Genomic DNA, 15,449 nt, shown 5'->3' on the forward strand with positions numbered 1-15,449 from the left:
GTACTGTGAAAGAAAATTGATAATAGACAGCCGATAATCTTTGCTGCTATGTTGCTATTTTTCCTTTCTGCATTATTCCAATTGCTGAAGAATAATATCACATGTAATATAGTAATATACCGTAGGTTGTAATATTTATGAATTAAGGGTTAGGTTGAGTAAAAGGGGGGATTTTCTTCTGAAACATCATAGCAATAATTTTCACCTCAACTGTAAAATCTGTCTTGCCTGAGCTTTTATAGGTCCAACTTCAATGCAAAAAAAATGAAAAGATCTTAGAAACCTGATGTGCTATGCTAGGAAAAAAGTGAAGACATTTTTAAAAATCAGTCTGAATACATTTAGGGACACATGATGCCATCTCTTATTCAAATTTGCTGTTGACCAGTGTAATTGTAAAAACAAAAAACACGTAAAAAATAAAGCCCCACCACGAATGAATAAATAAACGTCGAAGCCCACTATTTGCTATAGGGCTGTCGTCATTTTTAATAACATTATCAAAATTGCATTTGTCTCTCTATGCGAGCGTACGTTTACCATGCCAACGCTCTTGCGATGGAGACTTCCTGTTTCTGGCGTGTTCCAGCACATTCTTGACCGATAAGCTCATGCCAACACAGATGTCGTGCAGACAAATGTGAAAAATCCGTACGGTGTCAGATGCCTCGGGGTGGGTGTGAATTTCATGTTGTTGTACTATAAGAGGACAACTTTCTCCCAAGTCCAACACGTATCCTGTATCAATGTTTACAACCATTCCAACCCCAAGTAGGAAAATACAGTCAAGCACATCATTTTCTTGCCACTTAACACACTTTACCCTTCCTCATATAAGCCAGGACCACACATCGCTGGCACACTCACTTGGAGGTCTTCATTGGCACTTAGCATCACATGAAAATGATACCTATCTGCTCTTAAAAACAAGGTTTATTATGGCAAGAAGTGGAGGGGAAAAAAAGTTGAAACATGTCAGCTTACGTCACCCTAACATGATTTATTTTTCCCTCCGACCTGCGTGGAATTCCCGGCTGGCTTCCTGTTAGTGAATAGTTCCCATCAGATAGGTGTCTTATTGTTATGCTGGTGGCACTCTTGTTATTATTTTAACCAGCGTGGCTCCTTGTGTGGCTACAGCCAGTAATTGCTGTTGGTCTGCGCAGTTTAGTGGGGAAATAAAACAACAGGTTGGCATTCCTGAAGCATGAAGTTTATTTTGTAACCAAATGGGGAAGTCTTAAGAAGTTGTGTGTTGTGATTTATTTCTCAATTTAAATGAGTTCCTGGGTCCCTTAGTAACAGGTCAAATACATTCTTCAGAGAAGAAACACATATAAAGAATGATAGAACACTTAACATTAGGTTTGCAGCTATTGCTTATACTTCAATTTAACAGACTACTTGGACTAATTTCATGGACTACTTTGTAAAAACAACAGACTGATTTAAACAGGGCGATACAATAGGCTCCTACATGTCGACGCTAGATGCTAACCTCCTTGCTCCATTTCATTTGAAGGCGCACTCTCCCCTGCCAAGATGGCTGCCACATCTGTCTATACATTGTTTTAATGGGAAATTCACCCCTGTAAACATGGCCGCCACATTGATGACGGTTAATTTTTTTGCTTTTGTCTGCTCTAGTCAACTGTAAAGTCTTTTTATCTACGTCTAGCGTGTGTCTGCTTGTGCTCACAGTCCTCTGAAATGTTTAGACAGGCATAATTTTAATCCTTTCGCACTAGATAAAGTACGTTAATGACCTGTAATAAATCAACTTGTAGAGTCACTGTTCGAAAAAATGTTGAAACACATTTGTAGCGTTTTCATCAGATTTTTACGACAAGAGGAACACTTCCATGTGAGTCTCTGCTGGCATGTAGCTGACCCCACGGTTTGTGGGTTTTGTTTTCTCTTGGGTGGCTGGTGTTGTCTCTGTGAGTGCAGTTTTTGTGTGTGTGGGTGTGTGTCTGCGTCTGCAGTCCAGATCTGACCACATGTCCCATAGCAGGAATTCTTTCATGCGTTCACCTCTCTATGTAATCATACACTTTATTTACACATGTCATGCACACTCTCAACTGTACTTTCTGATAATTCTTGATCATCGGCCAATGAGAAGGTGAAGTGGGCGACATGTAAATGAAAAATTTTAACATGTCTTGAATTTCCAGCACAGTGTTAGTGCCCTTGTAATGACCTTTTGGAAGCATGCTACATTCAGTTCCACACCCTCTTTTTATCTGTTCAGTGTTGCCAGCTCACCAGGCTCGCCCAACAGCATTCCATTTAATTCTTGATTTACTTGTCCACGACTCAGTGCTGCTCATTATTATTGTTACAAACGTCTGTGTCGTCCTCTAGTGGTGCTTGGTGGCATTACTCAAAATGCCACGTGTCTTAATTCTTGAAGTACATTATCTGACTTTTGCGATTTAGATTGCTCCAAAATCTTCACCATTGCCATCTCACGTAAATGATGGCACACCAGTGTAATCCTTACGTACAGTATTTCCAATCAAATATTATTCTTAATTTGTTTTTGATGGAAAATTAAGTTTTAAAATACTTTTTAGTTTCCAAAAATTAACTCCAGAAAATTACTGTCGCAGATTAATTTTTAATGCAGAAATTTCACACTAAGTCATTTTTATTTAATTTTTGAATATACCTGAAAAGCACCTTTCAACGAATGCCTGAGGCGTGTGATGTCCATTTTGATTTAAGTTTAAAAATTTGAATTATTGGCTTATAATGAGGGCTACATATGCAAAACTTGAAATGTGTTCGTTACTTATTATTATTATTATTTTCATTATTACTCTTATTTAGTACCACTGCTTTGTGTGTAGCTTACAGTGTAAGCGGGTTAAGTTGCCAAACATGGTTCCTGACCCCCCCTTTTTTTTGACATATTAGTTATTTTTCATTCATGTACTTGTAAAGTCAAATGACTGTAAGCCTGATCTGACTGCAATTTTTAAATAATTCTTTGTTTCAGAGACAAAAAATGTCAGCCAGCGTGCATTGTTTCTACTGTCGTGAGGACCTCGGCGGCAGGAGGTTTGTGCGCAACGAGGGTCGACCTGTTTGCGTGCGCTGCCACACCAAGTTCTGCGCCAACAGCTGCACCGAGTGCCACCGACCCATCTCTGTGGAATCCAAGGTGTTAACACGTGCTCACATATAGTATTATTTGGCACCTGGATGTGTGACACTGACTCTCATCAGGAGCTGAGCCACAAGGGCCGCTACTGGCATGAGGACTGCTTCCGATGCGCAAAGTGCTACAAGTCACTGGCCAAGGAGCCGTTCACCGCCAAGGATGAGCGCATCCTCTGTGGCAAGTGCTGCTCCAGAGAAGAGGCTCCACGCTGCCACGCCTGCTATAAACCCATACTTGCCGGTAAGAATCCATACACAAACAGGTGAACATGTGTCATCTTCCCCCATCGAAATTAATTGCAATGCCATGAATCTATTGCAGAAAAAAAGCAACAAAAAATGTTTTGTCATGTGTTTTTAACAAGAAGAATAGCACTCTAGAATGTTGTACTCCACTGAAAAGACATTGCAGAAATGACACAACTGAAACCAAGTTTTGCCACCGTTCCTTGCCTAAGCATGGCGCAAGGTCAGAGTAACTTTTAGTTTAAAATTGTACAGTGTGTGAAGATGGCACCATAAACAGGGACGAGGGGGCATACGTGCACATTGGTTTGTGAATCTATGACCTGCGTGTCCTCATCTCCAGGGACACAGAGTGTGGAGTATAAAGGCGACTCGTTCCACGACGATTGTTTCACCTGCTGCCACTGCAAGCGACCGATGGGGTCGCAGAGCTTCATCGCCAAAGGAAGCGACGTCTACTGCAGCCCCTGCTATGACGACAAATTTGCAAAGATCTGCGTCTCCTGCAAAAAGGTAATTGTGGAAAAACAGTCAGAAGTGGCATTCAAAACTGACCTACCTTAATTCCTTTTCAGCCAATTATGTCCGGAGGAGTCAACTACCAGGGGCAGCCTTGGCACGGTCACTGTTTCGTGTGTAGCTCCTGCTCCAAGCCTCTGGCCGGGTCCAGCTTCACCACCCACCAGGACCAGGTGTTCTGCGTGGACTGCTACAAGAGCACCGTGGCTAAGAAATGCAGCGGCTGCCAAATGGCCATCACAGGTTTCTTTTTTTTTTGCCTCTGTTCATATTTGAGTGTCTTTATTAATAAATCAGTGTTTCCTCACCTTTGCCGAGCAAAGACACTTAGTTGACATTAGGAAAAATCTCATCATAACATCAGCGTGATGAACATTTTGGCTTTTTCATATTAGTTTTTATTTTGTTTAGAATTTTCATATATATTTCATGAGTTATTTGAAATATATATGAAAATTCTTATGTGAAGGCTTATGTGACCCCATATATATTTCATGAGTTATTTGAAATATATATGGACATATAAAGACATGGATTTTTAGTTTTTTTTTCCCCCAAAATGCTTCCTTTTAGTTGAGTTTCTCTTTGTTTTAGTATTAATTTTAGTTTTCAGTTTTTATTGCCATCCCAAGTTAAAGTACACTAGGAAAATTAAACATAAAGCAAAGAATGACATGTTGTGTATTTAGTCAAACACCAGATAACTTTGTCGGACAAATAACAGCGAAATACCGTTATAACATGTAGATGCGCTATGTCCCTCGAGATACGTTGTCACAAGGTTCAACTGTAGGTTGCAAAAGTCTTTTTTTTTTTTGGTAACAATTATCCTCTCTCATCAGGTTTTGGCAAAGGGGTCAATGTGGTGACCTACGATGGAGGCTCCTGGCATGAATACTGCTTCAACTGTAAGCGGTGCTCCCTCAATCTGTCTAACAAGCCCTTTATAGCGAAAGGAAGGGACATCCTGTGCTCCGACTGCGGCGACGACTAGAAAACAGTTCCAACTGCTCCTTTCGCGAGACTGCACTTACACAAAGGTGTTAAAAGATGTCTTCATTTCATTGACGGGCCCCATTGACATAGTAACAACTTTGCAGGGATCAGCAAGCTGGCCGAGAGCGTTTTCGTTGATAGCAGTAAAATTTGACGAATATACGTGTGGAAGTAAACACACATATGAGAAAATATGATGTGCTGTATTCACAAATGCTCTCTCTCTCTCTCTCTCTCTCTCTTTCTCTCAGCCTATCTATATGTGACAACTGTCTACAGCATCTATCCATTAGTGGGAATATTAAATGATATTAACGAACAGAGAACTACATAAGTGATAAATGGTCTGATTGAAATCCATTCATGTTTACCCTAATGGCGAGGCATGAATTCATATTCAATGCTTTTTTTTACCCATTAGTGTTCGTTGTAAGAAAAGGTTGGCTTTTATTGCTATCGTTATGAAATTCTTATGTTTTTTTTTACTGCAGCTGGAAAGTAAACATTAGTAATGCATTCTTCAGAACATGTTTTTGTTTTTTGGTAAATATATATTTTAGATATGACGCTATCTATCGGCTCGCTAGCTCTGTGTAGGCTTCCTCTCGTGCTACGCGATTGAATGATTAAATATAATGTTAAAGCTGTACATTGTGTTCCAGTGACTTGCTTTTTTTTAATCCCATATGCTCATTTGTATTTAATTTGAAAGTGGCATCTTTCACAACTGTTTTAAAAACGTTTATGTGACATACTTAGTTGTATGTATTAAATTGAATAATTACTTTTCATAACTCAGTCATTGATTTCTATGTCTTTTTTTAAAGGAGTTGTCTCGTAATGTTTGAGTGATGTCCAGTATAAAATTTGCATTCAGAATGTGTATAGGTTCCTCTTTATCTCGCTCTCTGCTTCACTGCTGTCCCACCCTGTCATTCGAGTACACACTCACACACACGGAATGATCCACTGGAGTCCCAGTGTTGAAGCAACATAGCTTGCAGTTGTTTGCGTTTGAAGAAGGATACCCCAACCGGGGTAAGTGCCTATTTTGTTACAAAACAATCTGGATTAAATTGAAAATTGAACGTTATCTGTTTGTACTGAAAAACCAATAAGGGTGAGTGTGTGGGGCGGGGGTGTCACCTCTTTCTAGATTCCTGATGACTTTTCAACCTAAAATATTCAACGCGGTGGTCGCGCTGACCTTCCTGAGCATCGCTTCCTCTTCAATGACGATGGGTAGGACACACACATACACACACACACACTGTGCAATAATGCTATACAGCATTAATTTACCACAAAATCTGATCAAATACATGGAAGGTCATCAAGTTGAAGCTAGGTGTAATATCACATGTGTACATAATACATAAGTATGAATGATAAAAAGCGGTATCATGGAGCGATAAAAGTATTGCACTTCCTCCTCGGGTTATTTTCCTCGGATGATGTTATATTGTTTGTTTGGTGTACTTTGTGGTCGGTCAGCGCCTCTGCTCAGCCTGTGGGGCAATGTGGCCGAATTCACCGCTAATTGTACACACTGGACACTGAAGCCTCATGCCTCGACCTTGGACCAGTTTACCATCTGCCTCCACCTCAAGTTCAAGGTTTTTGTCTTTTTTAAACAACAATAAGAATAATAATAATAATACAATAACAAACTTCCAGAGGAGGTATTCTCCACCAGTGTGAGTGAGAATTCAATGATGGTTAAAAAACAGTCCTCCAATGAAATTGTTCTTTTTATGATTTGCTTATTTTTGTGATCCTATACATAGATGTGACGAGTGCTACGTAGGCGTCCTCTGGTGGTACCCAAAAGTATCAAATGCAAACAAAATTTACAATGCCAGTATTAAAAAGCTTGTTGAATTAATGAGGACATTATTGTTTCTGATTAACATCAAGGTTTCAGCGTGCGGGCCATGGACAGCCTTTATGTACCACCATCCAGAGGTTCAGTGTGGCAGTGTAGGCTTGGAGGGCCGTGGGGGCGCTGTGATGGTCCGGTTGTTTGGCAGTAATTGGACAACGGCTGATATTGGCCTTGCGACAAAAGAGTGGCACTCTCTCTGTCTGACCTGGTCGCACACCGACGACAGGCCCCTGCTGTACGTAAACGGAAGCCTGACTGATCTCGAGGCAGGTAAGTACAGTTTTTCACGTCACGAAACCCTGACATTTAAACAGGGGTGTGCAAACTTTATTTATATCCACTGTACATTTGCAAAATGTTCCACAAAAGTTTTTTTTCATATTGTGGAGTGTTGTATGTCTTATTTGAGGACAAAAATGATGGAATCCATTTCAAAAGAAAGAGGTTACTGTTTTATTAATCTTTCTGAAAATGTTGTGTGCTGCAGTTGAGGATAGCCTTACCTCTTCAGCCATCTCCACCTCCTGCTATGAGCTGGCCCCCAACGGGATGCTCACCCTGGGCGCGGCCTCCCCTATGGTGGACAGCGCCATGCGTAGCCTTCCGTCCACTAACTGTTTGGACAGGTTGTCTCTCTTCCGCCTGTGGGGGCGACAACGCAGCAGCCAGGAAGTGAACACGCTCTCCTGCACTGAGGGAGATCTCGTGCACTGGAGCAAGGAGCAGTGGGACAAAGGCTTATGTGACCCCATACGTGATAACACCCTCACCTGTGGTCAGTACCAAGGGCGCTAGCATGCTATCATAACATAAGAGAAATCTATCTGTCCAGCCATGTAACATGTGTCCATCCATCCTGGCACCTGTTTAATGTCTATTCACCTTCGATCTATTTGCCATCATCCATCTAAATGAAACTGATGTTCTTGTTTCCCATAGAGTGGTCCGATTACAAAGTGAGCTTTAATTTCAGCATCATTCGCTTTGACGGGGATAGCACCGAGCTCTCCTTAGCCAGGGACATCGCAAGCCGCTGGGTATTATTATAGACTGGAATACACCCAATGCATTTAGCACATTGCGTTGGTGCAGGTGATTATGAGACTAATGGTGTGAATAAGCACATTTGTATCGATTTCAGCTCCAGGATGTGCTCCCGTACTACTACCAGGCAAACCAAGTGCTCGTGGATGCGGCAACCAGGTGGGAGAACATTCTGACTTTTGAATTCATCTGACCTGTCAACGTCAAGCATTATTTTCACATGTGACTGTTATTTTAATCAGATCCAGTGCCGAAGATAATTACATGCTGACTACATCGAGTAGAGAAAAGTTGGTGAGCCTGAATTTGTGCCACATAGACTTGTATATGGTGTTGTGTATTCATATTTAGTGTACGGTATGTTAGATACTGTATAAGATATAGTGTCTGAGGTAAGTCTAAGTACCTGTAAATATTTACTAATGCTGTAATATATATGAAACTCAAAAGTAGACCTCTCTCATCTGCGTTATGAGTCCCGGCCAGCATGCCAAAACGCATCGTCTCGTTGCCATGTAGATGACCTTGCGGTTCCTGAACAGTGACGAGAGGCAACATCCAGGAGATATGAATGTAAAATAAGGATTAATTTGGGAACAGGCCGACAATAATTTGTCAGCCTTGAGTCTTTCACTGGATCTGTCAATGGGCATCAATTGGCCGAACTGGAGATCAATTTTTTGAGGTGAGCCGACAATGTCGATAACCGGCTCGGACAATGGACACAGTTTCAGGGATCAGAGTCAAGGGGAGATTTATTGAAGGTTCAGCGGCTGTGGAAACATGGCAAGGGCCGGTCGGGCCTGTGGCGAGAGGCTGGAGTGCGCATACAAGGACGAAACACTTTGGCACAAAGGGGGACAAGGACTTTTTAAACACAAGGTAAGGGCCATCAGGTGGAGACAGTCAGGGCGTGGCCAACAATCAGACTGGCACAAGAGGAAGGTCAAGTGACCTTTGCCGGTGTGACAGTCAAGTCTCCGCGTTGGTATCCACTTTGCGATTGAGTGTTGACCTGATGTCGCAACCCATCAAAAATGATTGGCAGCTTACCCATTTCCAATAAAACTGCCCACGTCTTCTGAACTTCGCAAAAAATATCGTAATGTTTGACTACCTTTTCCTGAGCAGCTTAAACAATCACATCCAAAGACATGCTAAATGGGAATCGGCACCTTTTGGGACCTGTTTGAATGTGTCCTTCATCCCTTAGGTGCGCCATGCGTCTTCCAATGCGAACAACAGGTGAGAAATATGACATTAGCCTCAATAGAATGGAATAAATCCTCAATGCTGATGGCTGTGTTTTGCAGTTTTAACGGCACGGCCTACATGAAAGTCAGCCCCAAATTGGACGTGGCAAATGTGCAGCAGAAGATTCACACGGCACTAAACCCCATCTACAATGACCCCGGTGGTCCGGTGAAGGTGCAGGTTTTCTCAAGCGGCACACAGGTCACGCCCATTGGTAGGATATCACATCGAGGTGTTAATTGTTTCCATGACAACAGATCCTAAGTGTCTTCCTCGTCTTTAGACAGTTTACCCGCTGTGACCACGAAGCGTCCTCCTATCATGTCATCAATCCTTACTTCCTCCTTCACGCAAACATCCACCAGCATATCAGGTCAGTGCATCGTGAAGATGCAATATATAATTTGAAGTCAAGCTTTATATACATTTCTCTAAATTAAAATGATAAAGATTTTATACACAATGTTCCGATGTATAAATAAGCCGCATACGTCAGCGAGCAGGTCAAATAATTGAAGAAGGATGCCGTCGCTTGACTTGTGTCTTTTGTTTGATTGATCTGTGATTGTTTCAGGTACCTGTCCGGCGGAGAGTCAGCAGACAAGAAAAGGCCTCTTCGAGTGGCCCGTCACGCCCGCGGGGAAAAACAGCACTCTGCCGTGCCCCAAAAACACTCGGGACTACGCCACCAGACACTGGTCAGAATCACACACATCAGTGGAAAATTAAGTGAGATGTAATGTTTTTTTACTGACAAATATATATATAAATGTCACTATCTCAGTAGGATTTAGTAGTAGCAAATACATAACTTCTGTTCGCGTGAAAAAAAAATATATATTTTGTTAGGATTTTTACTAAATGTCCTGCAGATGTTTTCACAAGCCTAGATTTTTAAAAAATTATTTATTGTCGTAGAAATTTCTACATAATGCAGAGGATTTATAGTAGTATTTCGTTTACAAACGAGATGTCTTCACAAGACTTCAGTGGAATTATTATTATTGTTTTTAATTTAAGAAAGAGAGACCACACTCCAAAGAAAATGTACTTATGGCCATTGTGAAACTAGAGGGCGGCTCATTAAATATTCTTGTGTCAACACGAACGCTTCGACAAATATGCGCCTGTGAGGTCTGAGTACTTCCTCCTGTACATATTTACATGGCCGCTTCTCCTCCGTGCGCGTTGACTCAGTTGGTGCTGTAAAATCATTAATCAGAAGCTGAGGATGTATCTCACACAATGTTCTCAGTTTTGTTTCTGAACAAGGTGATAAAATAGTAGACGTGTCGAGCCTTTTAACTAACAACTCACCTTTGAGACATGGAGACGTCTTTGGATGATTTCTGGGAGGGGGTGGGGTATTTTGTCCAAAATGTCCCGATACTGTCAATAGTTTACAATTAAAAATCTCAACGTTTGGGGAAGTGCAATTGGGAACCCTCAAAGGCACATTTGATTAATATTGACTCGTTTGTTCAGTAAACTGAGCCTCAGCACCCAATGGATGCCACCAAAGCTGCAAGACTGCCATCAAGTGGTGGAAACCATCCTTGATCTGAACCATGTAAAAGTCACCCCAGGTCTGTCACTCCACTAAACTGAATATTGAGTCCTATCATGAAAGAACTAACATGTAAATATATGTATTTTATTTCCAGAGACCGCCTTGGCTGTGGTGAAGATTATTGAAAGTTTACTGAGCAATCGCTCTGAGCTCAACGATCCGGAGATGGGGATGGTGATGGCCAAACTGAAGGCCGTGGTGGATGTCAGGTCGGTGACCGCCGACCTGGGCCAAGCTCTCATCGATACCATCTCGGACATCCTGGAGTCTCACAGCTACCTCTTGCCTTTCATCGGCATGTAAGGACACGCTAAACATTTCAATAATAGGGAAAAAGAAAACCTAATTAGTGCATCACCTCCAGGATCCTGAACATCACCGAGGCAGTGGGAGACTCCATGGTGGGATTCCATGGTTCGTCCACTCTGGTGGCTCCGGCCCTGGCGGTCTCGATTGTTGACGTGGTTCCGGGGCAGTTTGATGGTTTGACTTTTGGAGTGTCTCCTCATGCGGCTGGTGACAAACCTGAGGTTAGTTGAGTCACAGTCACCAGCAACAAAAGCATGACCAGCGTGTTTCAGCCTCCTGTTTTGTCACTCTGTTTGAAATGGTGAAAAACAATGCATGCCTCCTTTAACGACACCGACCCTGTGTCTCTGTGTTCCAGATTATCCTCAACAAGGTCCCCCTAAAAGGCACAGTGGCTTTCATTTCTTTGCCCTCCATCCTGCAGCACAGCTTCCCGCACACCCAGAGCCCACCGAGGGTCCAGTTTCAGTTCTATGGCATTCCGGACCTCTTCATGGTACTCTTTGTTTTGCAAATAATATCAAGAGTATTAGGATTGGATGAAAAAAAGTCTCAACACCCCTGTTTCGATGCTCATTCAGTCCCAGACATTTTCAGAACCTTTTTTACCCTAACTCTAAAATATATATATATATATTTATTAATGAGTACCTGGAATTGAATGTGTTGTGGGGTCTGAAAAGACATATATATGTGTCTGTGAGTGTATTAGTTTTTTTGTGTGGACAATAGTGTCTATGGCTGACGATACAGTTAGAAGCAGTTTATCATTGAAACAAGACACGAATTGAGATGTTTTGTTCACTTCCAGAACAAATCAAAGGATCAGGTCCTCAACAGCTTTGTGGTGTCCGCCAGCATCAGCAACGTCACTTCCTCCATCCAGGACCTCCGAGAGGATGTCCAGGTCACGCTCCTTCATCTCCAACCCAAACAGGTACGAACGCAATTGTCATTATGGCAAATGGGTGAACAAGGGTTTAATTCTCTTTAATATATTTTAGCCCCATATGGACACGCAGTGTGTGTATTGGAACTTCAATAAGAACGGTAAGCAGTCAGGATGTAAAAATGGATTCGCTCACTTTTTGCTGTGACTTTCAATTCTATGTACAATGCATGTCTGTGTGTGTGTGTGTGTCAGATGGAAATGGAGGCTGGGACCCCCGCGGCTGTAGAAAGTACAACAGCAGTGCTGACTTCACCACTTGCCTCTGTGATCATCTCACACATTTTGGAGTTCTTTTGGTAACTCTCATTTCCGTACAGCATATAGCGACTCGTTGAACAGCCAGTCCCCGGACACCATTTACACCTCAGGCAATGAACCTAACATACTCGTTTTAATATAACAGCCTGCCAGAATCTTTTTGTTTTAGGCAGTTTTTATATGAGAGCATTTTTCCTCTAAAAATCTCATATTTACTCATTACTCTTCTATTTTTTTTTAAGTGTAGTTTTTGCAGTGGGTGTTTTTGTGTCCAGGATGTCTCCAGAGTTCCAGTGGATAATGCGAATGAGCAATTGCTGACAGTCATCACCTATGTTGGATGTGGGGTCTCCTCACTGTTTTTGGGCATCACTGTTCTGACTTACACGGCTTTTGGGTGAGACGCCAACATCTATAAACCACAAGGGTTGATTGTCCCCTCCATAATGCCGCCATTTCACCTTTCTTTCAGGAAGCTGTGTCGTGACTACCCATCGAAAATCCTCGTCAACCTCTCTGTGGCCCTTCTGGGCCTGAACTTAGCATTCCTGCTCAACTCGTGGCTCTCCTCGTGGGGCGCCAACGGCCTGTGTGTGGCTGCCGCCGTGACGCTCCACTACTTCCTCCTGGCTTCCTTCACCTGGATGGGACTTGAGGGTGTCAACATGTACTTCGCACTCATCAAGGTCTTCAACATCTACGTGCCGGCATATATATTCAAGTTTTGTGCAGTAGGATGGGGTGAGTCAAAATCTAGGGAAAAACTCTAAACTACAAGAAACTTTCACCATATATTTATGCATATGTGTGTGTGTGTTTGTGTGTATATGTATATGGGTATAATAAAAATGGATTTTATTTATCCAAACCGATTTGTTACATGTTAAAAGGTATCAACCTTTAATTGTATCGCACCCCATGTGTCAAGATCACTAACCACTTTATTTTGTCAATGAGATAATCATAATTTTCATATTTGATTGACAGTATTCATTGTGCTTGCAGGCATTCCTCTGGTGATTTGTGCGCTGGTGCTGATTGTGAAAAGCGACGCTTACGGTGGTCTTCTCTACAGTGGCGCTCGGAGCAGCCTGAAGCCACTTGACAACACTGACAACTTGTACGGTCAATTTTGAGATATGGCTCAATCCATATTTATACTGACTACACTCCTGCTTACGTCTCTAGCTGCTGGTTGCAGGATGACGTGACGTTCTACGTGTCTGTGGTTGCCTATGCCTCGCTGGTGTATCTTTTTAATATTGCCGTGAGTTCAGATTCTGTGCTCAATTTAATCCATTGAACAAACGTTTCATGTAGTGGAATGACACTGACGCAATTATATCCCCAAATTGTCAGGTTTTTGTGGTGGTTTTGATCCAGATTCACCGCATGCGGGCCAACAGTCCCGCTGGGGCCCGCAGTGGACTGATGCGTGATTTTAAGGGGATCGTCACTCTGACTTTGTTACTCGGACTCACCTGGACCGCCGGATTTTTTACCTGGGGGCCGGCCCGCCTAGTAATGTTCTACATTTTCTCTCTACTCAACACCCTTCAAGGTAGACGCACACATACTGTACAGTATTGAATGAAAGATCACGTTCAATGTTCATGTTCTGATGATCAACCACATGTTCTATTTCAGTATTTATGATCTACTGAGTGTTGTTTTTCCAGGACTTTTCATCTTTCTCTTCCACTGCCTCCTGAAGGAAAATGTCCGAAGACAATGGAGGGTCCACCTCTGCCTTGGCAAATTTCGCCTTGAGGATCACTCTGGTACGTACACTCATCTCTTGACAGAATGTGACGGCAGACTTGCTAAAGACACTCATGTTGGTGTTGTTGTGTAGAGTGGAGCCCTACTGCATCCGTCGCCGCCCTCGCCAAGCCGAGCCCTTGTCAACTAAACGCGGGCATGCCATCGGTGCGCTCTGTGGAGTCCAGCTCCACCGTAAGCACGTCGGCCTCCTCGGAATCCAGCCAAAGGGGCTCGTCCTGCAAGAGGCCTGCCCTGGGTCAGTACAAACTAGCATCGACAACGACACATCTCTCTGTTGCCTCTTAAAACATCCAAGCAGGCGTTATTTTTGCTTTTTCTGTCCATCCCCTCCAGAGAGCCTTCACAGTCTCGTTGCTCATTTACAGACGAAAAATCCTTGATCGAGGCCTGTTCCTTTGCTCTTTTTGAGATGTTTCACAATGATCCTCCAGGGCTTTTTGTGAAATCGCTGGTTTTCCCCCGTGCCCAGTCAACCTCTCTGGGGACTCAGCAGAAGCCGCCCTACGAGGGCAGTGACCTTCCAACCTGGCTGGAGGAGCCCACACCAGACATGCGACACTTAGCCCGGCCTCATCGACACCAGACATGGAAATGAGCTGTTCCTCGTCCTCGGTAATTGTATCATGCTCCGCCATTGTTCTTTGTTTCTACTAAGTGCCACAAAGAAGCCTGCAATTATGAACACATGAGCATCAGGACCAGGGAGGAGTCTGTTGCTAAGCAACTGGTGAGAAGACATTGTGCCTTAGAACCATAGAAACACAGCTGTAATGGAAACCTTCAATTTCACATTGAATTGCATACAATTATTTTCTACTGCATTGTACTATATTGATCACAACCTCTTTCATTTGTGTTCAGTGTACAGTTAGATTTTTTCATTATAGTGGTAACCTTGACTTATGAGCTCAGTTGATTCTGTACCCACGCTTGTAACTAAAATCATCATACCATACCAATACCAAAGTCTTTTTAATTAATGTGTTGCTGCACCGCTTGTGTTAAACATCAGTTTTAAAGCTATCAATCACACTCATTTCCCGTTATGCGCTAGCACTAACATAGCAGCCTTTTGTAAGAACCTTAAGTGGTTTGGTCGAATACATGTGTATTTCTATTCAGTTTCAAAGTAAACTTAAACTGCGAGTGGCAATGAACATCAAGTTGCCTGTACTTTCACACTTTCGTGTAAAGTTTTCTGCGCCATCTAGTGGTGGATGGGGTGCCTTAAGGTCACTTGTCAAATTTTTGCTTGCAGGGCAAAGCGAAGCGAATCGGCAGTGACAACTCGAAAAACTCATAGATTGGGGCAATTGTATGTCATACCATTGTATATATTGTTTTTCAGTTTAGATAATCAGTGCAGCGTTGCTGTTCTTGCAAATGTCTGCAGAATAAAGTGCAACATGATCAATTGTAAAATTTCACAATTTTTTAATCGCTGTTGAGGTATTTCTTTCCAA

The 15,449-nt window shown here is 42.5% G+C and overlaps 2 protein-coding genes across 3 annotated transcripts; both read left to right on the plus strand.

Moving 5' to 3' along the window:
- The first annotated feature begins 2,981 nt into the window (after positions 1–2,981).
- Positions 2,982–5,812, plus strand: LOC127588080 (four and a half LIM domains protein 1-like). Its single transcript, XM_052046640.1, has 5 exons — positions 2,982–3,169; positions 3,235–3,409; positions 3,758–3,927; positions 3,990–4,176; positions 4,776–5,812. Exons 1-5 carry the CDS (start codon positions 3,014–3,016, stop codon positions 4,925–4,927), a joined length of 840 nt encoding a protein of 279 aa, XP_051902600.1. The 5' UTR covers positions 2,982–3,013; the 3' UTR covers positions 4,928–5,812.
- A 6-nt stretch (positions 5,813–5,818) lies between these two features.
- LOC127588065 (adhesion G-protein coupled receptor G2) lies at positions 5,819–15,408 on the plus strand. 2 transcript variants are annotated; one of them, XM_052046608.1, is made up of 27 exons: positions 5,819–5,967; positions 6,086–6,171; positions 6,424–6,545; positions 6,847–7,084; positions 7,302–7,589; positions 7,754–7,851; positions 7,956–8,017; positions 8,101–8,152; positions 9,072–9,103; positions 9,172–9,326; positions 9,396–9,485; positions 9,687–9,810; positions 10,598–10,698; positions 10,777–10,981; positions 11,047–11,212; positions 11,350–11,487; positions 11,803–11,928; positions 11,996–12,041; positions 12,136–12,239; positions 12,477–12,598; positions 12,674–12,942; positions 13,207–13,321; positions 13,390–13,468; positions 13,561–13,762; positions 13,881–13,982; positions 14,057–14,221; positions 14,418–15,408. In XM_052046608.1, the coding sequence occupies exons 2-27, from the start codon at positions 6,093–6,095 to the stop codon at positions 14,579–14,581; spliced, it is 3,444 nt and encodes a 1,147-aa protein (XP_051902568.1). In that variant the 5' UTR covers positions 5,819–5,967; positions 6,086–6,092; the 3' UTR covers positions 14,582–15,408. The 2 variants fall into 2 exon arrangements, with proteins under 2 accessions (XP_051902568.1, XP_051902569.1); XM_052046609.1 differs by having other exon boundaries at positions 11,803–11,898.
- The last annotated feature ends 41 nt before the right edge of the window (positions 15,409–15,449 follow it).

This window comes from Hippocampus zosterae, chromosome 16 (assembly GCF_025434085.1).
Source record: "Hippocampus zosterae strain Florida chromosome 16, ASM2543408v3, whole genome shotgun sequence".
NCBI classification, from domain to species: domain Eukaryota; kingdom Metazoa; phylum Chordata; class Actinopteri; order Syngnathiformes; family Syngnathidae; genus Hippocampus; species Hippocampus zosterae.